The sequence below is a fragment of the Gorilla gorilla genome, chromosome 9 (assembly GCF_029281585.2).
Source record: "Gorilla gorilla gorilla isolate KB3781 chromosome 9, NHGRI_mGorGor1-v2.1_pri, whole genome shotgun sequence".
In the NCBI taxonomy this organism is placed as follows: Eukaryota; Metazoa; Chordata; class Mammalia; order Primates; family Hominidae; genus Gorilla; species Gorilla gorilla.
The window spans coordinates 7,567,501-7,578,448 of record NC_073233.2 but is presented as its reverse complement, the minus strand read 5'-3'; the positions used below and the strand labels follow the sequence as shown (position 1 = coordinate 7,578,448).

Sequence of the window (10,948 nt, the reverse complement as noted above, 5' to 3'; positions counted from 1 at the left end):
GCTCAGGGCGGGCACCTACCATTCCCACAGCCCCTGCAGAGCAGAACCCATGGGGCCCCCTGCAAACTGGAAACGAGGCCCCTCCAAAGATGACGGAATCCAAGACCGGGACCGGAGCTTAAACCAGCCCTGAGCACGGCGCAGCCTCAGCCCCGGCTGCTCCACCGCACAGTCTCAGCCCGGGCCGCCCCCGGCCTCCCCCACAGCCCAACCTCATGCTCTGTAATGGACTCAGCCCTGGCTGCCCCACGGTGCAGTCTCAGCCCCGGCCGCCCCCAGCGCACAACCTCATGCTCTGTAATGGGCCCAGGAGATGCCCCAAGCTCACCTCCTCTTGAGGCCTCTCCACGGCCCAAGTTCTGTCCCCCACAGCCCTGCCCTCTGTGAGCCGCCATCCAGGGTGGCACAGACCCCACTCTGGGTCCAAGCAGAGATGCAACAGCCCCCAGAGTCCTGAGCCCCTAGACCCAGACAAGGCCTGGCCCCCGCCCTGTGGGACGCCGCCCCCTTCGGCCTCAAAAGGACACTGGGAGCGCAGAGGTGTCACCGCCTGGTTTGGAGGGAAAGAGCTGGAATTCCGGAGGAGGGAGGAGAGCAAGGGACCGGGGACAAGGGCGAGGAGGGGAGGGGGGTCCCGGGCTCCCCCAGCAACGGGTGCGGCCACACCGATGCTGCGTGTTTGCACACAGGGCTGGCCCAGCCACCTTATTTATTTATGAGATTTATGGGGTTTTAATTCAGCCCTACCTAATGACGCACACAGTGGCTGGTCAGCACCAACATGGGGTACGGGGAGGGGTCCCGCCCTTCGGCTCCTGAGGGCTGGTCAGGAGCCACAGTGACCTGGGGACAGGAGTGGCCTCGGGTGCTCCTAGACCTGCACCTCTGGACTGGAATAAATGGCTGGAGCTCAGCATGGGGGGGTCTTTCTCGAGTGCCCGAGGGGGGCCCCTACTACCCAGCTCCCAGGCCCTCTGAAGCCCACCGGGCCCCACCGTATTCTCCACCTTCTGGGTCTCCAGATGCTCTGTCCACTTTGGGGAGCCCTTCCAGGGTCTCTGGCCCCTACGCCTCGCCTTCCCTTGCCCTCCCAGTTCCCACCAGCCTCCCCACTCCCTCCTTCTCTCAGCCTCCGGAAGATCCTTCTAGAAACACTTCTTCTTGGAACCAACCCAAATGTCCAACAATGATAGACTGGATTAAGAAAATGTGGCACATGTACACCATGGAATACTATGCAGCCATAAAAAAATGATGAGTTCATGTCCTTTGTAGGGACATGGATGAAGCTGGAAACCATCATTCTCAGCAAACTATCGCAAGGACGAAAAAAACAAACACCGCATGTTCTCACTCATAGGTGGGAACTGAACAATGAGAACACATGGACACAGGAAGGGGAACATCACACACCAGGGCCTGTTGTGGGGTGGGGGAGGGGGGAGGGATAGCATTAGGAGAAATACCTAATACAAATGACGAGTTAATGGGTGCAGCACACCAACATGGCACCTTATACATAGGTAACAAACCTGCACATTGTGCACATGTACCCTAAAACTTAAAGTATAATTTAAAAAAACAAAAGGAAACACTTCTTCCTTCTCATCCCTCCCCGGCCCTACCCAGCCCCAGCAGGCCTGCCTTGCCCTCCCACGAGGACCCCACCTCTTCTCCACCAGCCCCGGCCCCCAACAAGATTTCCCAAAGTGCCTGTTGAGATCCAACCCCATGCTCAGCCTCTCCAGGCTTCCCTGGGAGCCCCTGATTCCCGCTACCCAAACCCTGCCCTGTCAGCACCACCTGCCCCAGAGGCGGGACCAGAGACCATCACAGCCACCTCCACACAGCCCCTCTCATGCTCAGTCACCCCCAAGGCCCCTCCCCATGCAGGGGGGTGGTGGGTGGGCGAGGGCCCCAGCTCTGGCCGTGCCCTCAGCCCTGGGCTGCCAGTTTAGGCTGGTCTTAGGGAGCCAACCCTGGGGTATTGGTCTTCTGATCCCACCTCATGATCTGACCTCATGATCCACCCGCCTCAGCCTCCCAAAGTGCTGGGATCACAGGCGTGAGCCACAGCGCCGGCCACTTTTTTCCTCAAATGAATGAATAGTGCTAAATCTTTCTTTTTTCTTTTTTTTTGGAGACAAAGTCTGTCATGAAAGCTGGAGAGCAGTGGCACGATCTCAGGTCACTGCAGCCTCCGCCTCCTGGGTTCAAGTGATCCTTCTGCCTCAGCCTCCCAAGCAGCTGGGATTACAGGCATGCGCCACCACGCCCATCTAATTAATTTTTATATTTTTAGTAGAGATGGGGTTTCGCCATGTTGGCCAGGCTGGTCTCGAACCCCTGGCCTCAGGTGATCCACCCGCCTCGGCCTCCCAAAGTGCTGGGATTACAGGCATGAGCCACTGTGCCCGGCCCCTCTGACTTTTTTATTATGGATGATTTCAAACCCTGTGAAGAACAGAGTAATGGAATGGACATGACCACTGCCTCCTCACTGTCAGCTGTAACTAATATCAGACCTGCCACTCTAGCTCAGGTGTTTTCCATCAAGGAAGAAACATCACGGGCAGAAGTGGGTGCCCCTCCCTGCTCTCCAACCCTCTCCAGAGGCAACCGTGACCCTGAATCCAGTGCCTCTCAAAATATTTTATAATTTTACTACTTTTGTAAGTGTCCAGCATTAGGGTCCTGTTTCACATTCACAGAAACGGACAGCATCAGGGTGCAGGATTAGAGACCCGCGATTCATTCCTTCTGCTCTATGCTGGGTTTGCGATGCCTCCTTGTCAAGACAGGCAGTTCCGGTTTAGTGCTGGGCCCCATCCAGAGATGAATATGCCCAGAGGAGCAGCCCATTCCTGGTGGACCAGCATGCAGGCCATTTCCAGTCTCCATCCTCCCGGGTGGGCAGCTCCCTGGGTGCCCAGAAGCAGGACTGTGTCCTCAGCTTGGCTGCCCTGACCAACTGCTCTCCCCTGAATACCCCAGCATGTTCTCTCTGGAGGTGTGAGAACCTTCAGCTGGTCTCAAGGATTATCACGCCCTTCCTGGGGTCCCAGTGGCCGAGCCTCCCTGCTGGCTACTCCCTGTGTTGTCCGTGTTTCCTCCTGTGTGACCCCCGCCTGTCCCCGTCTCCTCCTGCGTGACCCCCGCCTGTCCCCGTCTCCTCCTGCGTGACCCCCGCCTGTCCCCGTCTCCTCCTGCGTGACCCCCGCCTGTCCCCGTCTCCTCCTGCGTGACCCCCGCCTGTCCCCGTCTCCTCCTGCGTGACCCCCGCCTGTCCCCGTCTCCTCCTGCGTGACCCCCGCCTGTCCCCGTCTCCTCCTGCGTGACCCCCGCCTGTCCCCGTCTCCTCCTGCGTGACCCCCGCCTGTCCCCGTCTCCTCCTGCGTGACCCCCGTCTGTCCGCGCTTTCTCCTGTGTGACCCCCGCCTGTCCCCGTCTCCTCCTGTGTGACCCCCGCCTGTCCCCGTCTCCTCCTGTGTGACCCCCGCCTGTCCCCGTCTCCTCCTGTGTGACCCCCGCCTGTCCGCGTCTCCTCCTGTGTGACCCCCGCCTGTCCGCGCTTTCTCCTGTGTGACCCCCGCCTGTCCGCGTCTCCTCCTGTGTGACCCCCGCCTGTCCTCGTCTCCTCCTGTGTGACCCCCGCCTGTCCGTGCTTCCTCCTGCGTGACCCCCGCCTCAACCCTGGGCTGCTTGTCTGACCATGACGTTCGCTAGATCTCCTGGACTCTGGCCTCAGCGCCGGATGCACAGAGATGACCTCCTTCCACTCCCTGGCTTGTATTTTTACTTAGTTATGTTGTCTTTTTTCAAACACAGTTTTTAAAATGTAATGTGGTCAAATGCGTCTCTCTTTACTTTGATGGCTTGTGACTTTAGTGACTTAAGAAACCCTTTCCTACCCTGAGGTCATCAATATTATGCCTGTTTTCCTTCTAAATGTTTTCAGGTTTACCTTTTCACATCTGAGTTGTTTAATCTACCTGGTGTTTTATTTTTGTTTAGAGCGTGACACAGGCCCCTAATTTTCCCCATGTAGAGAAGCCCCGGCCCAGCACACTCAGGGGACAGCCCAGCACACTCAGGGGACAGCCCAGGCCAGCATACTCAGGGGACAGCCCAGCCCAGCACACTCAGGGGACAGCCCAGCCCGGCACACTCAGGGGACAGCCCAGCTCGGCATACTCAGGGGACAGCCCAGCACACTCAGGGGACAGCCCAGGCCAGCATACTCAGGGGACAGCCCAGCCCAGCACACTCAGGGGACAGCCCAGGCCAGCACACTCGGGACAGCCCAGGCCAGCACACTCAGGGGACAGCCCAGGCCAGCATACTCAGGGGACAGCCCAGGCCAGCACACTCAGGGGACAGCCCAGGCCAGCATACTCAGGGGACAGCCCAGCCCAGCACACTCAGGGGACAGCCCAGCACACTCAGGGAACAGCCCGGCCCAGCACCCGCAGAGAACAACCCTCCTTCCTTGTAGATGTGGAGCACCCACCCACCTCAAAGCATCATCGTAAGCACATGGGCTGTTCCAGGCATCCACTTGCCTATCCCGGCACCAATGCCACGCTGTCTTAGAGGCAGGCGTCCCACATGATTCTTCTCTGAAACTCACTTAGCTCTGCTTGGCTCTCTGGCCTTCCACGTGGACCTTTGGACCAGCCGGCCAAATCCCACGAAAAGCTCAGCTGGGATTGAGAAAGGCTGTTTGTGGAGAATCGACCTCGTTTTTCACTTTTTTAAATTAATCTCATTTTTCAAAACTTACACTTTTCATTCATGAACGTGGCATACGTCTCCATCAGTCAAGTCTTCTTTTATGCCCTTTGCAATGTTATAGTGGCCTGGACACCTTCCATCTGACGTTTTCTACATAGGTATCTTCGTAGGTTTTGAGGCTGCTGTTAATGAAGTATTTTTCTATTATATTTCAACTTGGTTTCTACTGGTGTAAACATACGCTATTGTTTTTCCCTCATCAACCTCGTCTCCAACATTACTGAACCCTCTCATTAGTTCAAATAATAGAGTCAAAAATTCTCTGGGTTTTACATCTTCATGTTTGTTTGTTTGTTTGTTTGTTTTTGTTTGTTTTTGAGGCAGAGTCTTGCTCTGTCACCCAGGCTGGAATGCAATGGTGTGATCTCGGCTCACTGTAACCTCCGCCTCCCAGGTTCAAGCCATTCTCCTGCCTCAGCCTCCCGAGTACCTGGGATTACAGGTGCCCACCACCACCACCCCCCGGGTAATTTTAGTATTTTTAGTAGAGATGGGGTTTCACCATGTTGGCCAGGATGGTCTTGAACTCCCAACCACAGGTGATCTGCCTGCCTCAGCCTCCCAAAATGCTGGGAATACAGGCGTGAGCCACCGTACCCAGCCAGTTGGCTTTTACATCTTGATAATCACATTATATGAAATAAGGGCCAGGTACAATGGCTTACACCTATAATCCCAGCACTTTGGGAGGTCGAGGCAGGCAGATCACTTGAGCCCAGGAGTTCAAGGCCAGTCTGGGCAACATAGCAAAACCCTGTCTCTACAAAAAATAAATAAAAATGAAACAAATCAGGACAGTTTTGTTTCCCAATGCTGGTCTTCATTTCTTCTTGCTCTTGTCTCACGGCCTTGGTGAAGCCTCCAGCACCCCCATAGAGGGAAGGCACAGCCATCGCCAACATCTCCCGTGTCCGCTGGCTTCTGTGGGAGTGATTCTCAAGTCCCAGCAAGCGGAGGGGTTCGATGTGTGCTGTAGTTTCTGGGCAGATGTTCCTAAACAGGTTAAGACGGCTTCCTTCTAGTCTGGGCTTGCTCTTTTTATAATAGCGAGTTGAGACACGCTGTTGACTCCCATCAGACACCTGTCTGCACCTAAGATCCTTCCGTTTTTAAATCCTCCACACGTCTCTGGCACCCTCTCCTGCCTGGTGGTGGTACAGCAGCCCCAGGGACTCAGTGTCTGAGCAGAGCCAGAACCTCTCAGGGGACTGGGACATGGACAAGACCCTCGGTCTCCCGTCCGCACACCGTGACCACGGAGGCAATAGCTGCTCCCACAGCCTAGGCCCTGGAGTGAGCAGATGTGGTGGAGGGCACCATCCACGCAGCCACAAACAGAGCATGAATCAGACAGAACCCTGCTGCCGTGAACCACCAAGACTCGGGGCCAGGTGCAGTGGCTCATCCCTATAATCCCAGCATTTTGGGAGGCCGAGGCGGGCAGATTACCTGGGGTCAGGAGTTCGAGACCAGCCTGGCCAACATGGTGAAATCTCATCTCTACTAAAAATACAAAATTAGCTGGGTGTGGTGGTGGGCGCCTGTAATCCCAGCTACTCAGGAGGCTGAGACAGGAGAACCGCTTGAACCCGGGAGGCGGAGGTTACAGTGAGCTGATATCACACCACTGCACTCTAGCCTGGGTGACAGAGCGAGAATCTGTCACCAAAAACAGAAAAAGAAAAAGGGTCTTTGCAGATGTGATTAGATTGAGGACCTCATGAGATCAGCCTGGATTATCAGGTGGGCCCTAAATCCAAAGACCAATGTCCTTAGAAGAGACGCAAAGGGAGAAACGCCCAGGAGAAGCCCCGTGGAGACGGAGGCAGGGCATGGGCGATGCAGCCGCAAGCCAAGGAACGCCCAGAGCCACCTGCAGCTGGAAGGGCCGAAAGCATCTTCCCCGGAGCCTGAGCAGCCGTGTGGCACCGCCACGCCTTCACCTCAGACTCCGGCCTCCAGGACTGCGGGAGACAGCTTTCCTGTGGCTTTCGGCCCCCGGTTTGTGGTGATTTGCTGGTGCAGCCCGGAGCACCCGACAGCCAGACGCATGGCCTGTTTCAGCCCAGGGAACAACAGCAAGTCTCACCTGGGCTGAAAGGAGGAGTGCGCGCTGGGGCCTTCCGTCTGCTCCCAGAAACAGGGAGGCCGCCATGGGAACAGAACAGCCAGCTTCTTCCAGAGAATGCGAGAACTTGGCCCCAACCCGTGCAGCTACTCCAAGGGGGTGGCAGGCTGCCCACCTGGCTGGCGGGCTCCCTATCTCCTCTGCTGTAGGCTTAGCCCACTGTGGTGAGCCCGGGGAAACAGGTAGCCCCCGGCCCAAGTCACCCCTAGGGAGACTCAGGAGGACCCAGCTGGGGGCATGAGCTATGTGAGGAAGAGGAGGGCGCTGGGGATAAAGTCGGGGGCTGCACCGTGACTGGATGGGGTGGGGGGAGCCCCTGCGTCTCCCTGCCCCTCCGTTGGCACCAACCCTGCCTCCACCTGAAGGGGCAGCTCCCTCCCCACCCTCAACACCTGCACTGGAGTTCTGGACACAGAGAATCCAAAAGGAAGATCCTGAGTGGGCAGAAGGGGCGGGGCCTGTCCTAGGAAAGGGGTGGGGCCTGCTCTGGGGAAGGGGTGGGGCCTGCACTGGAGAAGGGGCGGGGCCTGCTCTGGGGAAGGGGTGGGGCCTGCTCTGGGAAAGGGGCGGGGCCTCATCTAGGGAAGGGGTGGGGCCTGCTCTGAGGAAGGGGAGGGGCCCATCCTAGGAAAGGAGTGGGGCCTACTCTGGGAAGGGGCAGGGCTGTCTGGGGAAGGACTGGGGTCAGGGCTTATGCTCTCCTGGAGCTTCCCGGGTAGCCTCTGCTTTAAAGGGCACAGCAGGGAAGAGCAGGCAGGGGCCTAGCCGTACCCGTGTCCACGCTGCATCACCAGGGGAACCCCCTCTTCACAGCTGCAAGCTGGGAGACAGATGAGGAAACTGAAGGGAGCCTGACCACCTCTTCCTTACCAGGTCTCTGGCTGCAGTGCCCCCACCCCGCCCTGCCCATTTCCTGGCCTGTGCAGGGACTGCTGGGCCCAGGGGTCACAGCCAGGCAGAGATGTGATAGGTTTTGGGGGTGGACCAGAAACAGGCCACGCTCGAAATGACCCAAGGATGGCTCTGGGGTTCATGCTGACAGCTTCATGGAAGAGCCAGTTCTGAAGCACCCAGAATCCCCACGTGGCTATGCCAGAGGCTCTAGGGTGGCCTCAGGGGCTCCATGGCAGGCCCAGGCCAACTGACCGCCGAGGAGGTCCCTAGGCCTAGACAGTGTGGGCTCCTGGGGCCACCAGAGGGGATGAGCAGGTCCTTTGGGGGGCTGTCCTGGGCCAAGTGGGGCAGTTGAAAGACCCCAGGCCCGAGCGGGCTCCAGGACCCAGGGTGGCGCTGATGAGCTGGGATGTCCCAACTGGCTTTGGACCCCAGGGTTGCTGCTCAACCGCGGCCCTCCCTGGGGTCAGATGGGGAAGAGGGCAGCTAGGGGAGGGCAGCTAGGGGAGGGCAGTGGCCTCAGCCCCCTGCCAGGAGCCAAGCTCAGTGGCTCATGCTTGTAATCCTGGTACTTTGGGAGGCTGAGGTGGGAGGATCACTTGAACCCAGGAAGGAGTTTGAGACCAGCCTGGGCAACCTAGTGAGACCCTGTCTCTGCAAAACAAACAAAACTATGCAAAAATCACGTGCCTGTTACTTTAGTAAAACAAAGGATTGTTTTGAAAGATAAGAACAAAAAGCAAAAAGCTCTTAAAAATTAGCCAATCATGGTGCCACATGCCTGTACAACTATTTGAGAGGCCGGACAGCAGGAGGTGGGACCTGTCACACCCTGAGGACCCGTCACACCTGAGGACCTGTCACACCCTGAGGACCCGTTGTGCCCTGGCTTTGGAAGTGTGGAGCCCAGCCCAGGTGTCTGCCCTCCTGAGGGTTTTGTCACATGTAAGGGGTGTGGCACAGCCTTGTAGTCTGGGGACAAATGTCCTCCCCTTTGACCTCAGAGGATGCTCGAGGTTGGATCACTGTGCTCAGAGGCCTCGGCCTCCCCACACACACCTGCTGCCTTTGACAGGAGACACCAGGCACCTGCTCTGGGCCAAGCAGCCTCCATGGGCTCCACCCAGAAGTCAGGGGCTCAGCTCTCCAACATGAGTGGGCACTGTGCCCAGGGTCCACAGCCAGTGCCCCCTGTCCAGCTGGGTCCGCGGAGCCAACCAGAACTTCTGCAGGTTTGAAGGTATTGGCGGCTCTGCCTGGCAGCTCCCCAAAGCCCTGACGGGGCCACCAGGTCCTGGCCACCTTTTGTCACTAGGCAGCAGGAGCTGACAGTGACCTGAGGACTAAGACCTTCTCCATTTTCACAGTGTAGAGACCCAGGACAAGGCGCATCTCACATACACACGGCACATGCAGACACGTGTGCACACAAGCAAATGCTCACACGCTCATGCACACACACACGTGCACACACACATCACATACACGGCACATGCAGACACGTGTGCACACAAGCAAATGCTCACACGCACATGCACACACACGTGTGCACACACATCACATACACACGGCACATGCAGACACGTGTGCAAAGCAAATGCTCACACGTGCATGCACGCACACACGCACACACACACCGCCTCCCCAGGGCCACCCGACCCCCGGGGCTACACACTCACACACACACACACCCTCTCCCCAGGGCCACCTGACCCTCGGGGCTACACACACACACAGACACCCTCCCCAGGGCCACCTGACCCTCGGGGCTGCACACACACACAGACACCCTCCCCAGCACCACCTGACCCTCGGGGCTACACACACACACACACACTCACACACCCTCCCCAGTACCACCTGACCCTCGGGGCTACACACACACGTGCGCATGTGCACATACACACACACACACACACACACACACACACACACACCCTCCCCAGGGCCACCTGACCCTCGGGGCTACACAAAGGCCCCACCAACCATGGAAAGCCTGGGAGATGGCTGTGAAGGAACCCAGGGCTCTTTTCACAGATTCAGGGCCGGGGGATTCCTACAAGGGAATCTGACCACATTTTGACAGCCCCGTGGGGGTTTTGCCCAGGGTGAGAATGGGGAGCGGAGGGCAGGCAGCCCCCACGTCCCCTCTGCATTTGGTACAAGGGATTTGCCAACCGTGTGGCGTGTGTGTGGTGTCCCCGTGTCCTGCACGCAGAGCCTGGTGGCCTCCGCCATGCACAGTGGCCAAGCCGCACCCCTGCAGCACCAACCTAAACCACACAGTGCAGCATGTCTCCCTGAGTTTATTATTGGAAAGCAAGGACTGAACAAAGACTCAGACAATAAATATCTGAAGAGAGGAAGCCGAGCTTAGGAGGCTCAGAGGGTCCGGGGGAGGTAAAGCTGTGGAGGGCAGTGAAGGGGGCTGTGCCCACCCCGCTCACCCGCTCCCCAGATGCCTAGGGGAGCGCCGGGCCCGGCGGGAGGTGCCAGTGGGGAGCCCACAGACAGTGTCCTGGCACTGGCAGCTCTCGATGTGGGTGTAGGTGTGTGTCAGCGAGCCGCCATTGGGGCAGCTCAGGACCACCTCACGCTGGCTGGTTTTCTCCTCTTTGCAGCAGGAGCAGCTGTGGTCCAGGGCCTGGGCCTTGGCCGAGTACCTGGGGTGAGGGCGGAGTGAGGGGTGACCTTCCGGGGCCAGCGCTGGCCTCTCGCCTCCCTGGGGTCTCCACCACCCCCTCCAGGCACACTCCCAGCCTGGGACTCACATGACAAATGTCCCGCAGGACCCGGAGCAACGATTCATGAGGACGGTCTTGGTGCAGCCGGCGTATGAAACCTCCGTGGTGACGGGGACGGTGGAGCAGGGCACCCTGGTCTCATTGCGAGGGGTGCCTGGGGAGAGTGGGCAGCGGCTCAGGGCAGGGCCTCCACATCTTCGAGGAGGCTCTCCCTCGCTGCGTCCCCTCCCCAGGCTCGGCCTCAGCCCCCAGCCCTCACTGCCCACCCGGAGGCCATTGTCCAGCCTCCAGCCACTCCAGGCGGGGCTGATGGCACCAGCCCTTGTGCCCCCACCCTGCCTACCCCCCAGGCTGTGCCCTGTACTCACAGGTCTTGCAGCATCCATTG

The 10,948-nt window shown here is 58.5% G+C and overlaps 1 protein-coding gene across 1 annotated transcript in view; it reads right to left on the bottom strand.

Annotated features, from left to right (window-relative positions):
• Window positions 1-10,106: 10,106 nt before the first annotated feature.
• Window positions 10,107-10,948, bottom strand: part of MUC2 (mucin 2, oligomeric mucus/gel-forming) — a 35,969-nt gene continuing 35,127 nt past the window's right edge. Inside the window, exons 49-51 of the mRNA XM_055355787.1 lie at window positions 10,929-10,948; window positions 10,588-10,714; window positions 10,107-10,479 (exon numbers count right to left, since the gene is read on the bottom strand). The exon at window positions 10,929-10,948 is cut by the window's right edge and continues 20 nt beyond it. Coding sequence (XP_055211762.1) covers window positions 10,260-10,479; window positions 10,588-10,714; window positions 10,929-10,948 — 367 coding nt within the window. The 3' untranslated portion in view covers window positions 10,107-10,259. The remainder of the gene's footprint in view (window positions 10,480-10,587; window positions 10,715-10,928) is intronic.